The sequence below is a fragment of the Notolepis coatsorum genome (genome assembly GCF_963971535.1).
Source record: "Notolepis coatsorum genome assembly, chromosome: 11".
Lineage (NCBI taxonomy): Eukaryota > Metazoa > Chordata > Actinopteri > Aulopiformes > Paralepididae > Notolepis > Notolepis coatsorum.
In genome coordinates this window covers 110,120,497-110,138,808 of record NC_140175.1, presented here as the reverse complement: position 1 = coordinate 110,138,808, position 18,312 = coordinate 110,120,497, and the positions used below count along the sequence as shown (strand labels likewise).

The following is an 18,312-nucleotide window of genomic DNA, read 5'->3' as shown; positions in this document are numbered from 1 at the left end:
GTGTATTGAGCTGTACTGTACTGTACCCATTCTGCAATCTGTTAATAAAGTTTTCAATCAATTAACACAAGGCCTCTGGGTAAAAAGAAGGTTATTTGTGGTGGTGGCAAGCTGGCATGGGCACGCAGCTGAGCTGAGGAAGGACTGCAAGATGAGTCATTATGTTTTCTTTGTCAGTTAATAATAATAATACATTTAGTTTATTTCATTTAATTATTAAATACAAATTGTATAGCACCTTTCATACAAGAATTGCAGCTGAAAGTGCTTCACAGATGTAAAAGAGACGGGCATAAAATGAGCACAAAATTGGCAGATCAATGCATGAAGTGACGAGCATAAAATAGGCCGCAGCCAATTAGACAAGGTAAGGCAAATCACATTAGGATCTAAAATCCCAATAGGCCTCTTTGTTTATGGTTTGATTCTATGGCAATTTTAAAATAGACAGTCATTTAAAAAAAAAAAATTAAATAAAATAAACAGAGTAAAATTGTGCAATAGTGCAGTGCAATAAAATAGTTAGTAAAATAGAATAGACAGAGTAAAATGATGGTGCAGTGCAATAAAATAGTTGCAATGCAATGAGTCTATAGCGGCACAAAGTTAGGCAAATCAATGTGTGGTGAGCCTGCTTGATACTGCGGCTGGCCGCCACAAATAAACCTGCATGGGAAACACTGCGATAATCCTCTGTCATTTTTCAGATATCGATATATATGATGTGGCGACAAACCAGGAAATAGGAAGACTATAAGTTTAGGGTGCTTTATGTACCAGGTGTTAAAGGGACTGATGCTTGTGCCAGAGTGCTAATGTGCTAATTTTATTGCGCTTGAATTGTAAAGTGCTGGAATCGATTGCATGTTGTAGATTGCACGTTAATTGTAGATTGCACGTTGCCCTTTTGCACAAAATGTCAGTATTGCACAAGCTATTGCACTGGTTAAGCTACATATATGTATTTATGTACTCGTTTTGCAACAAGTTGTATGCACATATTGTAATCGTATAGTACTATTGTAATTAAAAAGGTCACTGATCTGAGTGACCTTCTGGTGAATGTTACATTGCAGAGCCACATACCTTTGCCAAGGATTTCTCCAGTGGCTATCTCATTGGGGAAGTCCTGCATAAATACCAGCTACAGGATGACTTCAATATATTCGTAAAGAACAAGTAAGTTTCCTCCTCCACTATTTAGCCAACAACTTGAAGCTTGGGCACATTCTACCAATGGTAACTTTTGGGCTGTAACTCTACAAAAGTAATTTTGACATTTTTCTTTGTCATGTGAGTTTTGGAGTTATGAGTTTATATAAAGATAATGCAATGCAGTGACATAATTTGATGGGGGACTGTTAAGTATGGCTGTCACTTGTTTCATGTAATTCTGACTATTGGAGGTTCACCAGTGCCACCCAGTGCGAGATGGGGGAACGGCGCATGCTCAGATTGCGCTGGAGTGTTATATAGCACTGCAAAGTGTATAATAGGTGTACAAATGTGTAATGTTGTAGAATGCAAACAGAAATCAAAGGCAGCAAACAAAACTAACAGCATCCCATAAGGAGAGCGCCCAGCAATTGAGCTCCGAGACTGTTTTAGGAGCACGCGAACACCAGGCGCAGGTGTTTCCCGTTTAGCTGATTAGCGCTCCAGCCACGCCCACCTCTAGTACAGCTCAGTCTCAAGACAATCAGACGTAATAGGGAGGTGTAGTCTGACATCACTGGTTGTTCCACCCATATAGGAATTTATCATTGGGAAAATGGATTATCGGCTATTGTAACAATTCTGCCGCATGAGCAAGCTTACCATTTTTGCACAGAATGAGTTCCCTTCTACCACTAACATTATTGTTTAAGCATTTTTGGTTGAAATAAAGGTAGTTATAAGGTTTTTAATTTGTCGTAAAAAAAGAACTACACTTACCAGTAGGCAGCCTGTTGTTCAGTACGCTATGCTATTGGCCTGTTAGGCTGTCGCCTTATCCCTGTCACGGCCAGCTGACCAAGCTAGCTAGCTAACGTTAACGTTATCCCCTAAACGTACTAGACGTTAGCATTATTAGGCCGTATGGTGAAGGCTGTATCGTTTCATCCCGTTCCCACCTCGGCGAATTACACAATTTTCACTCTGGGTGAAAGTTCGATCGGTATAGATTTAGGAACAAAAAGTTCTCCATTGACAAAATAGCACATTTTGCGCAATCATAATTTTAAAGTCGGGACTAGATCTTTCCTCGCGAACGGATATTTGGTCACTGCAGAGTTTTATTTGACGCAATTGGTGCGAGTTCTGTCACGTATCTGGCGCTCGACCAATAGCAACTCTCCTTGTTGCGAGGTCATTGCAACAACGAGAGCTGCTATTGGTTGATCCGGTGTCAACAAAGAAATTACATCCACACAGTACTCTAACGTTACGGACTAAAATGGACAGAAAACACCTTCTAAAGTTCGCAAAAAGGTTTCTAAACAATGTTATATGCATCTCACGTCCGTTCAGAAAGAACGTGTACAAGATTTGACACAGACACGGTGGGATAGATATAGAAACTGCGTCGAACGGTGGCTTAACCTACCAGGCCAGAATAATACCATTGTGGAGACATAAACATTGTTTAGAGATCGATTTGTGTCATAAATGTCATGATATCTGTATGTCGTGTATGTCATAAATGTCATGATGAATAGAAAATGGGGGACCCTGATTAGATTAGATTGTACTTTATTGTCATTATATTTGCATACAACGAGATTTGGGACTCAAACCTAAGGTGCAGTAATAAAATCACAAGTAATAAAAGAGAAACATGCTATACAATAAGACAATGTTAGTCATGTACAATATACAAAATAACAACAATATACAGAATAGCAATACACAAATAACAATCACAGTGTCAGACTGTAGTGGGTGTATTGCAGTGTGGATATTGTACATCAGGATGTTGCACAGTGTGGGAGGAGGGGGAAAGGTAGCCCCTTTCGTGACAGTGATGAAAGGGGCTAGGCCGCTAGGGAAAAGGTGAATGACCCTAGACCAGTCTACCTTTGATGGTCTTAGCAAATATGTGTGCCACCTGTATGGCCATCAGCTAATGTGAATGATGCCAGATATAAAGCATTCTGCATGGCATCGGCTTTGCCAGAACTCTATGCCCCCGTCCCGACAAGTGGCGCATTGTACCAATGCTGCAAAAGGGCAAATTACCAAGCAGCTATAATGAGACATTCATTGAAATCTATAATGTGTGCCCCTTTACCTGTTGGCAATGTGTGGCAGGTCGAAGATGGGGAGTTAACAGTGACTATGACGGATGACTACAAATCTGGCCTCTGATAGTGTGTTGCAGGTAGTCCACTAAGGTTGCAAACAAGGACAATTTGAGACAGGAAGATGTTCATGTGTGTCTGCAAAACTGCCATGTACAGATCTTTGTCAATGCCAAAACTGTGCAAATGTTTCTAAGGAAACCGAAGATAGGGCTACATGGGATGATGACTCAGATGATAGTGGTGAGGATGATTAACATCTGGGAAGTGTGGTGGTGGATGAGGGTGTGGACTGGGGTTGGGATGTATAGGGCGAGGGGATTAGGATTATACAGTAGTAGTGTGATTTGTTTGTATTTGTTGAGATCAGTTTGACACTGATCTCTCCACACACCTCACTGTTTACTCATTTTACTCTGTATTGTATATTGAATATTCCTCTTTACTTACTTACTTTATTTTACTGTATGAAGCACACTCTCAGGGGCTCATACAGAAACAAGCATTTCATCGTAAAGTACCTGTATTTTATTGTGATAAATAATAAACAAACATGAAACTTTAAACTTGTGTTAGTTGTGTATGTAATGTATGTGACGAATAAACCTCCGGTCAGTCCTTCATACCAGCGGCCATCAGGCTCCACAACATGGGCAGGGACTGCTGCCAGACATCCAACTACAACTACTAGGAACCTAAAAAGGACAATAACACTACCTTATGCATACTGCACCTTATGTGAATACTGTATATTTCAGTTAGTTAGTTAGTTAATTATATTGACTTGTTATATTGTTTACACTGCTTGTTATACCTGTACCTCCCCTCCCCCATGCTGCTATGATGCCCGAATTTCCCCAATGGGATCAATAAAGGAATATCTTATCTTGATTGATTGAAAACTTTATTAACAGATTGCAGAATGGGTACAATACAGTACAGCTCAATACACACAATTGTTAAGGGGATGCAGACCAGAGAAAGACTTTCGTCTTGTTTACATCAGGGTCCCCCATTTTCAATTCATCATGACATTTATGACATACAGATATCATGACATTTATGACACAAATCGATCTCTAAACAATGTTTATGTCTCCACAATGGTATGATTCTGGCCTGGTAGGTTAAGCCACCGTTCGACGCAGTTTCTATATCTATCCCACCATGTCTGTGTCAAATCTTGTACACGTTCTTTCTGAACAGACGTGAGATGCATATAACATTGTTTAGAAACCTTTTTGCGAACTTTAGAAGGTGTTTTCTGTCCATTTTAGTCCGTAACGTTAGAGTACTGTGTGGATGTAATTTCTTTGTTGACACCGGATCAACCAATAGCAGCTCTCGTTGTTGCGATGACCTCGCAACAAGGAGAGTTGCTATTGGTAGATGCCAGATACGTGACCGAACTCGCACCAATTGCGTCAAATAAAACTCTGTGGTGACAAAATATCCGTTCGCGAGGAAAGATCTAGTCCCGACTTTAAAATTATGATTGCGCAAAATGTGCTATTTTGTCAATGGAGAACTTTTCGTTCCTAAATCTACACCAATCGAACTTTCACCCAGAGTGAAAATTGTGTAATTCGCCGAGGTGGGAACGAGAATAGTTTTCTAGCCACTTCTCAGCCTTCACCATACGGCCTATATGTCTACTGTCGTGAACCATTTTAAATCGGGGCATGTAGAGGAGTTTCGGGAACGAGTAAAATTTGCAGGTCCTCTTCTCAGACCTGTGGGGCAAGTATCCCCTTTCGTGACTGTGATGCACGCCAACAAGTGTATTCACTCGGCCAAACCTTGTTGGCGTGCATCACAGTCACGAAAGGGGCTATGGGGCTAGCACTACACGCATCATGCCGGCTAGCAAGCTAGCTAGCTAGCTAGCTAGCTACACGTCATGGCTTGTTGATACCACGATAGCTAACGTTACAAGCTCAAACCCCTTATAACTACTACTACTACTGTCATGTCCATAAGTTCCCTGGCAGAATACTTTGTCTGTGAGGACAAAGGTATACAAAGAGGAGAGAACCATTTTAAATCGGGGCATGTTAGGAGTTTCGGGAATGCTGGCTAGCAATCTAGCTAGCTACTAACGTTACAGTCTTGTAATCTAGTGCAGATTAATAATGTCTATAAAATACACACAACAGTCTTGTAATCTAGTGCAGATTAATAATGTATATAAAATACACACAACAGTCTTGTAATCTAGTGCAGATTAATAATAATAATACATCAGATTTATGTAGCGCTTTTCCAAATTCTCAAAGACGCTTTACAATACAATACAGTTTTAGTAGAGAGAATGATCTCTCTCTCTCTCTCTCTCTCTCTCTCTCTCTCTCTCTCTCTCTCTCTCGCGCTGTCCAAGATGGACCAACAATTGACCTATCTCAAACCCGCCCTCTTTTCTTGATCCTCCATTCACAAATGTCACAGTTTGTCAGAGGAAAGCAACAGTTGGGATTTGAGGATCAAGAAAAGAGGGCGGGTTTGAGATGGATCAACAGCTATTGATTTGATTTGATTTTTTTACGGATCCCCATTAGCTGGTGCCATAGCAACCAGCTATCTTCCTGGGGTCCACAAAAAAAAATAACATACAAAAACTATTATTGCAGAACAAAATGATTAAAAGTCAGTACTCAACACACAATGCATAATAACAATTAAGATGGCATTGCATGACCTCCCCACCTCCATGCTGTATTTACATGTTCTGTCCTCCTCTCAGCACCTCCATGCTCTACTGTACATGTTCTGTCCTCCTCTCAGCACCTCCATGCTGTATTTACATGTTCTGTCCTCCTCTCAGCACCTCCATGCTCTACTGTACATGTTCTGTCCTCCTCTCAGCACCTCCATGCTCTACTGTACATGTTCTGTCCTCCTCTCAGCACCTCCATGCTCTACTGTACATGTTCTGTCCTCCTCTCAGCACCTCCATGCTCTACTGTACATGTTCTGTCCTCCTCTCAGCACCTCCATGCTCTACTGTACATGTTCTGTCCTCCTCTCAGCACCTCCGGCGCCAGGCTGAACAACTTCCTCCGCGTGATGCCCACCCTCGAGCTGCTCGGGGTCCCGTTTGACCGGAGTGCGGCCGAGGCGCTGATGCAGGAGCGGCATGGTGCGGCCGCACGCCTCCTCCACCAGCTCTACACCCTCCTGCAGAAGAAGAAGAAGATGACTGCAGGGATGGAGACCCTGCAGCCCGCCGGCGCCGCCCTGCTGCCCAGGAAGGAGAAGGAGATCTACTCTGACGCGGTGAGGGGTGATCCGGATGCTTGTATGCTTTCTACAACGGAGTTCGGCGATTCATTTCTGGTCATGTGACATGTACGCCCAATCGTAGGACCGCAAGTGTCTACACTGGTTAAGCTTAGGCGCTCTTTCGAAGTTGGTTAAGGTCAGGCATGCGTTGTTCATGGGACGGGGTAGCACGGTGTGCCACCCCATGATAAGTACTCGCTATTTGCATATCAATAGCGCCGGTCGTCAGGTGTGTTAAATACGTTCTCAGACACATTCACACCTAACTTGTTGTGAAGACGTGTTACATTCCATTCGTAGAGGCAATTAGGCACTGTCTTTAGTCTGTGCCCTAGCGAGGGGACATTAAATGCGCATTCGCGGGAGCGCGCGCACGCGCCGGGAGCGCGCATGCACGTGGTGCGTGTCACCCCAGATGATTTCAATAACGCACCACTGGTTAAGGTTAGAGTTTGTCTTAGAGCATGGCAATAGATTCTTTCGACGGTTAAGCTTAGGCACTCTTTCGAAGTTGGTTAAAGTTAGAGTTTGTCTTAGAGCATGGCGATAGAACGCCAGGTGCTTTGCAGGCTGTTCGACGCGGAAATGGGCAAGTGGCCAATCAGATTTGCAAATCGCCGAACTCCGTTGTAGAAAGCATGGACGCGATCCGGATGCGTGTATGCTTTTTACCAGTTGTGTTTCCGGGTGCGAGTTTTGCGCTCTGATTGGCCAGGTCATGTGACATGTGCGCCAATCGTGGGACAGCAAGTTCTGCGCCTATTTCCGGGTCTAACAGCCTGCAAACTACCTGGCGTTCTATCGCCATGCTCTAAGACAAACGCTAACCTTAACCAACTTCGAAAGAGTGCCTAAGCTTAACCGTCGAAAGAAGGGCAGGTGTTCTATTGCCATGCTCTAAGACAAATTCTAACCTTAACCAACTTCGAAAGAGCGCCTAAGCTTAACCAGTGTAGACACTTGTGGTCCCACGATTGGGCGTACATGTCACATGACCAGAAATTACCTGGCCAATCAGAGACGCGGAAACACAACTGGGTTGGTAAAAGCATTCACACACCCCGGATGCGTGAATACTTTCGGCAGCCCACTTGTCTTTCCGCGTTGCTCTGATTGGCCGAGCGTGCGCATGAGCCGCGACAAGCTCCTCAGAAAGGCAGGAATAATAAGCTCCCCTTACCGCAATTTATACAAATGGAAGTATTGATTTCGCCGTAACGAATCATTAAAAAAATATACCGTTAACTGGAATATGCTGTGCCTTTACACATATGTTGGATTATGTAATTGGTTTGTAGGTGGTTGCTAGGGTGTTTTAGGTGGTTGCTAGGGTGTTATAGGTGGTTGCTAGGGTGTTTCTAGGTGGTTGCTAGGGTGTTTCTAGGTGGTTGCTAGGGTGTTCTATGTGGTTGCTAGGGTGTTTCTAGGTTTCAAGTTTCAAGTTTCTTTAATAGTTGTCATACAGAAGTACAGAATACTTTTATACAAAATGCTTCTTACTGTTGCGCTCCAGAGACTGTGCAAGACAAGATAAGTATGAAATAAAATAACATAGTATAGCATGTAAATTAGAAGTAAAAAAAAAATGAGGTCACAGTGTTCAGTATAGACATATGTACAATGTTCGATGCAGAATAGACGTAACTGAGTTACCATATAATATACAATACTGTGCAGTGTACTAATATACAATACTATATAGTGCAAGGCAGAAATGGGATGAGGTGCAATTTAGGTACAATTTACAGTAGGTGTACGAGTTGTAGTGCAAATCCTTTATCAATAAATATAAAGTGTGTTTGTGTGATCTAAAGTGTGGAGAGTGGGTGCTGCAGTGTGTTGTTTGTTTAAGTGAGTGTGTGCGTGTGGGTGTGTGTGCTGTGTGCATTTGATGGTTGTTGCATAGTGTTTATTGTTCGTTTAGCAGCCTGATGGCCTGGGGATAGAAGCTTCTTCTGAGTCTTTCCGTGCTCGCCTTAAGACTCCGGTATCGCTTGCCTGACCGCAGCAGTTCAAAGAGGCAGTTGTTCGGGTGGCTCGAGTCCTTAATAATTCTCTTAGCCTTCCCCTTGCACCGCTTGTTGTAAATGTTCTGGAGGGTGGGAAGCCCCCCTCCAATTGTGCGTTCGGCTGAACGTGTCACTCTTTGTAGTCTGCTACGGTCTTGTGCAGTGCTATTCCCAAACCAGGAGGTGATGTTGCCAGTCAGGATGCTCTCTATTGTACATGAGTAGAAGTTCCTAAGGATCTTCTGACTGACTTGGAACTTCCTCAGGCGCCTGAGGAAGTAGAGGCGTTGTCGTGCCTTCTTCACAACACTGTCAATGTGTGTGGTCCATGTCAAATCCTCGGATATGTGGGCTCCGAGGTACTTGAAACTGTTCACTCTCTCAACCGGTGCCCCGTCGATGCTGAGGGGGCTGTAGTCCTTGACCCCCGACCTCCTGAAGTCCACAATCATCTCTTTTGTTTTGCTGACATTCAGGGAGAGGCAGTTCTCCTGACACCACTGTGACAGGTTCTCTACCTCTTCCAGGTAGGCCCTTTCGTCGTTGGCAGAGATCAGGCCCACCACTACTGTGTCATCAGCAAATTTGATGATGGTGTTGTTGTTCCGCTGTGCTACGCAGTCATGTGTGTACAGGGAGTAGAGGAGGGGGCTCAGAACACAGCCCTGGGGGGCCCCTAGGGTGTTATAGGTGGTTGCTAGGGTGTTATAGGTGGTTGCTAGGGTGTTTCTAGGTGGTTGCTAGGGTGTTATAGCTGGTTGCTAGGGTGTTTCTAGGTGGTTGCTAGGGTATTTCTAGGTGGTTGCTAAGGTGTTCTAGGTGGTTGCTAGGGTATTTCTAGGTGGTTGCTAGGGTGTTATAGGTGGTTGCTAGGGTGTTTCTAGGTGGTTGCTAGGGTGTCTAATGTAAGTGGTATAGTTAAAGGGTTAACCCATTGTATAGAGGTCATGGCTAACATCCACCAATGAATGTAGAAGTCAGTACTGAGTTGATTGACACCTCCCTTAAGTGTCATGCACATGCACATGCAGGTGTCAATCAACTCAGTACACCTGCAAGCCTTAATTGATTCAAATCCTGTGGTCAACATAGACCAATGAAAGAGGATATCCCTACCAGTGCACGTGAGCGGCGCGGGGAGCGGAGCGGGCGGTTTTGACGTGAGCGAGGAGTGGGTTTTAAAATGGGTCGGCGCGACGTCCGGAGCGAGAGTTCTCCTCCGCTCCAATCCACTCCAGGTCGCTCACAGTGGTTTAACACTGATGTAATATACATGTAGTACAATGCCAAAGCAACAGATGGCGATGTACAAACATGAAGGCCATTTTCAACCAATGAGAAGGGTGAACCTGTGATATCCTGTTCAGGCTTTGTCACTCACATCCTGTTAGAAAAAGTTTTGACGCCATTGTTGTTGTCGTTAGCTTACATGCTAACGTTAATGGCAGCGACCATAGCATTGTGGCCAGGCTAGCTATCATCGCTTAATAGAGCTAGTGAATGGATAAACAACGTTATTTAACATTGCAGAATGGGTACAATTACAATGCGGCTCAATACAAACAATTGTTAAGGGGCCCAGGAGGTGTAGACTGTTGTAGTTTGAGCTAATTTACACCATGCTCCAAAAAAAAAAATCTGCAGAGCGATGTGGCGCGGGGAGCGGGGAGCGCTCGATTCAAGGTGAGCGGTGAGCGAGCGGAGAGCGACTTGTGGGCGGGGTCAACATGAGCGATTAGCGGAGCGGACCAAGCTTTAAAGAGCGAAGAGCGGATTTATCGCCCGCGCCGATCCGCTCACGTGGCCTGATCCCTACTGAGTACAATGGCAAAATATATATATTATAGTAAAATTTTACCTACAATCTTTTTTTCTTTTCCTTAGTTTTCTACCATGAAACTCTGGTATTGCAGATGAATTTTAGATTTTTCCTATGTTGGCTTATGTTCTTTTCAGGAAAGTTTTTTTTTTGTTGATTGTTGATTTTTTGTTTGTTTGTTTGTTTGTTTGTTTTATCTTGCAAACTTTAACTTTTTTCTTTCTTTTCTGGATCGTTTTTTGTTGATTTTTGATTGTTGATTTATTTTTTTGTTTGTTATTTTGAAAACATTAACTTTTTTGAATTCGTTTTTTTGAATTAGGGGTAGGTTGTTCTATAAGCCTTTGGCTTCAAACCTATCCTTTTCGTTTGTTTATTTGTGAAAATGTTTGAAAAATTATTTGTTTGTTTATTTATTTGTAAACATTCGAAATAAAATAATTCATTCATTCAATGGCACAACCCGCAAGTCTCTACGACAAACGGTTCAAAAGATACACAAATGGGCAGGAGCCAAACCATTGGGGGCGTGGTCAACATAGACCAATGAAAGAGGATATCCCTACTGAATACAATGGCACAACCCGCAAGTCTCTACGACAAACGGTTAAAAAGATACACAAAAGGGGAGGAGCTGAACCATGGGGGCGTGGTCAACATAGACCAAATGAAAGAGGATATCCCTACTGAGTTAGATACAAAAAGGGGGCGTGGCCTAATGATCGATGGTTAATCCCCTGAAGGGGGAAGAGCCGAACCATGGGGGCGTGGTCAACATAGACCAATCAAAGAGGATATCCCTACAGTGGCACAACCCGCAATACGACAAGCGGTTCAAAAGATACAAAAATGGGGTGTGGCCTAATGATCAATTGTTAATCCCCTGAAGGGGGAGGAGCCAAACCATGGGGGCGTGGTCAACATAGACCAATGAAAGAGGATATCCCTACTGATTATGATGTCATAATAGCACATTCTAGAACATTTGTGTATCTATTCAACAATTCTTTCAAAAGATCTCCTGTTCAGACAGATAGACTAAACAACACATAGACTGAAGCCTGCATTTCTCAAACAAGATGCCTACGGTGAGTGTCCACAACGGCTAGCTAGCTGTTCTACTTGAATACTGAATGTTAATATTGAATCAGACACTTGAATACTGAATGAAAAAATACTAATTTAATCAGATGAATCACTTTATTTGAGGATATTAAAAAAATTCAACTTTTTTATTTTTTATTTAAAATGTTTAATTAAAAACGAAGGTTCGAACGTCCATTTAATCAGATTAATCACTTTATTCAAATTGAGGATTTAGTTTGAGGATATAATATTTTTTTATTTACATTTTTTTATTAAAAACGAAGGTTCGAACGTCCATTCGAAAAACCCTGACGAAGTTTGAATCACAAAAACAGTCTTCGGGGACAGCCTTACTGTAACTGAGGGGTACAATTCCCTGACTGTATTGATAAGTATGGTATCATTAAACCACTACCGCTTTATGTACTTTAACTACTGGCCACACAGTACATGATATAGATATGATGAACACTTTCCCACCATGAAACCAAGTCCACACAAATGTATAAGTCGAATATTTAATATATAGCAAAGGGTATATACAACGTTCACTTAATGACATTTATGATTTGAATGCACTTGTAAGGCAAATTAGTATTCGTAGGCAAATCAACATTGAATGTCCAATCTCTGGTTACGCAGGAAGCAAGTATACAACCTGGTTCTTTAGGGAACTATAGCGATGGTACTTAATGATTATAGCTGGATATACTAAAGGGGGGTCCTGCTGGTTGTAAGTCAGTAGGGGGGGGGGGTTAGGAGAGCCGACGGCGATATCCCATCTGGCCAACGATTTCTTGGGAGAATTCAGAGTGCTGAACACGGTGCCCACAGAACCTTGGTCCACAGATGAATACAGTTGGGCCCTCTTGTAGACGGTAGCTGCCGGTCCACAACGAAGAGACGTGAGGCGACCTCACTCGGGGTAGAGCGCCGTCTCACCTGGACTCCTCTCGGGGGGTAGTTCCAACACTCACCAGTGTTGGCTGTTATCCATGGCATAAATCAAAGCACCCAAAGCAAGTAGATAATCCAAGCCGTGTAGGGCTCGCCGTCGTCCGGGTAAGGTAATCCAATGTGCAGGTCCACTCGTCCTAGCCCAGAACTCCTCGGATGAAAGCACCACACGTGGTCTGCCCAGCCTGGTTAAGACTCTAGATAACGCGAGGAAACGATGGGGGTACTACTCACTGTATAACTCTAACCGAACGATGCACCATACATAATAGACTATTATTAACTTAATAGAAATACGTCCCACTCGACGGTATAGTGCCAAACTATGACAATTCAACTATTAATCCACACGATGTCTCAATGCCATTCTAAGGCCAAGTTGACCATACTGCACCACACGTGTATCGTGGGTGAGGCTTAACGTCTTGCCACTAGGTTGGAGGGTAAAGAACTAAGGGCTAAGGGACTAAAAGAAAGTTCTACTTTACTTGCGCCATATATATATGCGCTGTGAACAAATAGTACCATTCGTATTTCGCCAGACGTATTCCTACGCGGAACCGGGCTAGTAACGACATGTTCGTCGGCACGATTGAACTTGAACCAAGGGGCTTGGCTGCTGGCGCCAAGTTCTTGTCCAATGAGAGAATGAAACTATTATGGGCTGTTAGTAGACTAAAGGGATATTCAGTGTATATGTACAAGGAATATACAAGGGATATCAAACGATATACAAATACTATTAAATATATATCCATAAATAAATATATATATTCGGTTTAATCTGATCCTTCACAACAGCCGCCCCCTAATTAGTCCCACCTAATTAGCTAAGCAGAGACAGATTAACCGCACTGTCTACCACTCAAGGTCCGCTGTAAGGGTCAGTCAACTCACAAAGTCGTGGGGTCATGGTCGTCATCGATAGTGTCTGGGAGTCTGGGCAGTTCTATTAGCCTCGCCACGGGTCGTGTGTAAGTTCGCCCTTGGACGAGCACCTCAGCTGCTCGGACCTTGCCATCGGCACCGGTGATCACTTTGCTTACGCGGCCAGCCGGCCACATAGCTCTGGGTAGTGACTGGTCGATAATCATGACGACTGTTCCTTCTGTCAAATTGTCTCTCTCTTTTACCCACTTCTGGCGGGTCTGTAGAGACGGTAGGTAGTGGAGTAGAAAGCTGTTCCAAAACTTGTCAGCTAGTACTTGACTGTACCTCCACATTCTTCGGCCGTTCGCTTCTTCAGGCCTGTACATTGTCTGGGGTAGCGCGGGGTCCAGCCGCCCCATCAAGAGTGTGTTGGGGGTGACTGGGTCGACATCTGCTATATCACTGGAGACGTAGCCGAGGGGCTTGGAGTTCAATACTCCCTCGATCTCCGTGAGGACTGTCATTAGGACTTCTTCCGCTACAGTCTGGGCCCCAAGCACGGCGTACAGGGCTGTCTTTATAGAACGTACTTCTCGTTCCCAGGTTCCACCGAAGTGGGGTGCGTTCGGGGGATTAAACTGGAAGTCAATCTGGGATGGAGCGAGGTGGGTCTTAAGTTCTGGGCCCATAGCTTGGAAGCTCTCTCTCAGCTCTCTTTCTCCGCCTTTGAAGTTTGTCCCGTGATCAGACAACAATGTAGACGGTTTTCCTTTCCGTGATGTGAATCTTCGGAAGGCCATAAGGAATGAGTCTGTGCTCATGGTTGGAAGGAGTTCGATATGTATCGCTCTGGTGGTCATGCATTTGAATACAATACCCCACCGCTTCTCGGTTCCTCTTCCTTTCTTTATATACAACGGGCCAAAACAGTCCATGCCTGTGGAGTGGAATGGCTTGTCGCCGAGTCGGAGGCGACAGGGAGGTAGGTCAGCCATCCGGGGTATGCTGGGCTGCGCGCGCCACTTTCGGCAGTCTAGACAGGTTCGCTGGAAGCGTCGCACTGCTTCTCTTCCTTGAAGTATCCAATAGCGACGTCTGATCTCCGCGAAGACTCTCTCTGCTCCTGCGTGGTGTACATCCTCGTCGTATTTCTTTATGATCAGCTCTGTGACCTTGTGTCGGCTGTTCAAGACTATCGGGTACTTAACGTCATCCGGTAGATTGGGGGCCCTCCGCAGACGACCACCCACTCTGATGAGATTATGGGCGTCGCTCTCGGGTGCCAGGTGGAGCAATCTGCTGTCTGATGGGACGGGCTTTCCTCCCTGTAGACAGTCTAGCTCGTCGGGGAACGAGTCTCTCTGGGCTCGTTGTAGTAGAAGAAGTTCTGCTTCTTCGTAGTCAGCTGCTGAAATGTCGGCAGTGGGCTGAATCTCTGGGTGGTGCCACAGAAATGTCTTTAGTTGCGCACTCTGTAGGGTGAGGCAATCATCTATGTTGGGGTCTGTGGAGGCGACTGTGCTCAATCCACAGAACATAGGTTTCTTGTTTTCAGCCTCCTCTTTACTCGCCTCCCGTGGGGTGGACGTAGGCCACTCTTCTTCCGGGAGCTTGAGGAACTCTGGTCCGTCACTGTAGATGTTGTGACGGGTGAGGTCATCTAGGGACATTCCCCGGGTGATGACGTCAGCTGGGTTGTGTTTGGTGTCCACATACCGCCAGCTCGCTGCTTCTGTTAACTCTTGAATCTCTGTGACTCTGACTCCCACGAAGACCTTGTATCTGCATGAATCAGACTTGATCCATGTGAGTACTGTCGTGGAATCTGACCACAAGATTGTTCTGTGCACCGGAATGGTGAGTTCACGTTGGATTAACGTGGCTAGATGCGCTCCTGCTAGGGCTGCGCAGAGCTCTAGACGCGGGATAGATTGTTGCTTTCGTGGGGCTATTCTTGAGCGAGCCAGGATGAAAGCGGTGTGTATCTTTCCTCCCTTCTCTTGGGCACGCAAGTAGGCCACTGATCCATAGGCTACTTCGGAGGCGTCGCTGAAGACGTGTAGATCCATCTTGCATGTCTCTGGCCTCACTGTGGGTGGGAAGTAGCTGCGGCGTATATTGACGCCTGGGAGTGAGCGGAGTTCCGTCTCCCACTCTCTCCATGTGGAGGCAAGGGGTGCGGGTATTGGGTCGTCCCAGCCCTGGTCCTTGTCCCATAGTGCTCGTACAATCATCTTTGCCCTGGTGGTGTAAGGTAGAATACATCCCAACGGGTCATATTGTCTGGCGAGTGTTCTGTACACACTCCGTCTGGTGGTCGGTATCGCCGTCGACCTTCCCTGCTCCGTGGTCAGGGGTTTGTGTCTATAGTGGAGCGAGTCTGTTTTGAAGCGCCAGACTAGTCCTAGTGTCATTTCTTGGGCTTCTCCTGGGATTGTCGCCATCCAGGTCTCGCTGCTGGCAGCCTTTTCCGCGGGGGAGAGGCTGCGCAATACGTGCGGGTCGCTGCTGGCCCACTGCCTGAGATCAAAGCCGCCTTTGATCAGAGAGGCGCGTAGCTTGAGTAGGAGAGCCTCGGCTTCTTCTTGAGTCGAAACGCTTTGTAAACAGTTGTCCACGTAGAAACTGTTCTTCACACTGTGTCGGACCTCTTCATCTGCTGCTGGGTCCTCTGCGACGTGTTTCTGTAGTGCAAATGTAGCACAGCACGGGCTGCATGTAGTTCCGAAAGGGAGGACTTCCCATTGATAGATGGCGGGGTGCTCATCTCCGATCCTCTCTCCATAGGAACCGCAGCAGGGGCTTGTCCTCCTCCACTAGTCTCACCTGCAGGAACATCCCTTTGATATCCCCGCTGATAGCCACCTTGTCCTGGCGGAAGCGTAGTAGCACGCCTAGTAGAGAGGGGCCGAGTGTGGGGCCGGGCAAGAGCTCTTTATTCAGATTTTGGGATCCGATCTGGTAGCTGCAGTTAAACACAATGCGATCCTTGCCGTTGTGGTGGACCTTGTGGTGCGGCACGTACCATGATTCGGTCGTCTGATCGGCCTCTTTAATGTCAATCTTTGTCACGTGTCCCGCTGTGATTAGCTTCTCAATCTCAGCGCGGTACACACTCTCTTGAGCGGGGTCTTTGGCTAGGCGCCGCTCTGTGTTCAATAGATACCGCTCCGTAGCGTCTTTCTTTGCGTGAAAGGTGGGCATTCCCTCTCGCCTCAGGAGTGGAGTTGCGTATCTCATCACTCCGCTGACTGTGACTCTCTTTGTCCCCTGCTCGAGGAGGTTTATGGCGTAAATGTCTTCTTTAGAACGAATGTCTTTCTTTTCGTTCTTAAAGGGCATTGTCTCTAGTGTCCATAGCCTCTCGACATGCTGCAGGAGAGTGGTGTCTTCTTCTGTCACTCTGGAGTGGAGGCAGCTAGTGGCTGCTGTTCGGTTAAGAGATTTAGCGAGGGGGCCTTGTAATGTCCATCCTAGGCGGGTCTCGACTGCTGCAGGACAGCCTCTGGGTCCTGTATGGACCCGGTCTATCGGGACTATGAGGTCTGCATGGTCGGAGCCTATCAGCAGGGTCGGGGTGGCGCCGTCTATGAGCGGGATAGGTAGTTGACGCAGGTGCACATATTTATCCATCAGTTTGGCGATGGGGTAGGTGTACTGTGATAGTCCTATTTCTTGGCTGGTGAAGGCATTTGTAATCCTATACCGTCTCTCTGGCTGCCCGCTTGCTGCGATAGTGAAGGAGACATTCTCGCCTTTTATCGTCTTTAAATCTCTTCTTATTGTCCGAATTGTCATTTGGTTCTCGCTCCCCCGCAGTCCCAGCTGGGCCGCAGCGGACGCGAGCAGAAGGGTCTTCTCTGACCCGTCATCAAGGACGGCGTAAGTGTCCATGACTTTATCTTGGTAGCTCAATGTTACACGGACTACCTTTAAGAGCACTTGGGCGCCGCTGCTGCTGGCGGGGTCAATGTACATGACACTTGCCTTTGTGCTGCTCGATGGTGCAGGTGCAGGCTTTCTTCTGTTACTGTCGTGTAGGACATCTAGGTGGGCTCCGTCACACCGACTGCACCTCTTCTTTAGGCGGCACTCGGCTGCCATGTGACTGCGTGCACATCGGTAACAGCGCCTGTTGGACTTTATCCATTGACTCACTTCTTCTGCATTCATCTTTGTGAACAGGTCACATTGTGACAGCCAGTGTTCCTTCTCGCAGTACGGGCACACCATCTTCCACTTCTCTTTTCTCGAGGGGGTACTGTGGTTCTTACTGCTCGGTACTGATTCTGATTGGTGCATGACAGTCACCGATCTTCTTCCATCGTTTATTCTCCTGGGTCCCTCTCTGGAGCTTGGTGTGCTCCGCACGAACGTATCCAGTCGTAGGCTGCTGACTTCTCTCGCCAGGAAGTCGGCTAGATCGAGGAGGGATGGTTCGGGACCGTTAGGATCACGGTGGTCTCTCTGCCGCCTGAAGCGCTCTTGTCTGGCGGGTGGCAGCTTCTCTAAAATCCTCTCGACGTTAGAGTTGGCGTATAGCTCGTGCATACCCTTTTCTCGTTGCGCTCCCAGCATCCCTACCAGGGACTGCACTTTTATAGACAGGTCGTCTAATGAGCGATTGTCTGTTGCTGGGGGTAGGCGGTCAATATGCCTTATCTCTTGGATTACGTAATCCCATATACGTCCATATCTCTGGTCCAGCGCTGCTAGAGCCGCGGTGTATGGGGTCGTAGAGGTGGCATAGGCTAGCGCTATATTGTGCGCTCGGGGTACTTTCAGGTGCTTCAGTAATATTGCATACTTGTGGCGTTCATCAGCGACATCCACCATCATTGTCTCTAAGCACATCCGGAGCTCCGTGTACTGTGCTCGATTCTCATAGGTGAAGTCTGGAAACGTCGGTGTACCAATGTATGACGCCGTGGATGGCTGATACATCGGCGAGCGTTGGGGGAGAGGCCTCCTAGGCGAGTCTCCTCTTGCGCCTCTCTGTGGGCTGGTACCG

General features: G+C 46.0%; 1 protein-coding gene across 1 annotated transcript in view; it reads left to right on the top strand.

The window, feature by feature from the left end:
• Positions 1 to 18,312, top strand: part of LOC311237243 (sperm flagellar protein 2-like) — a gene marked incomplete at its 5' end in the record, with an annotated part of 107,793 nt that overhangs the window by 1,645 nt on the left and 87,836 nt on the right. Inside the window, 2 exon segments of the mRNA XM_084325050.1 lie at positions 1,077 to 1,179; positions 6,308 to 6,554. Coding sequence (XP_084181176.1) covers positions 1,077 to 1,179; positions 6,308 to 6,554 — 350 coding nt within the window.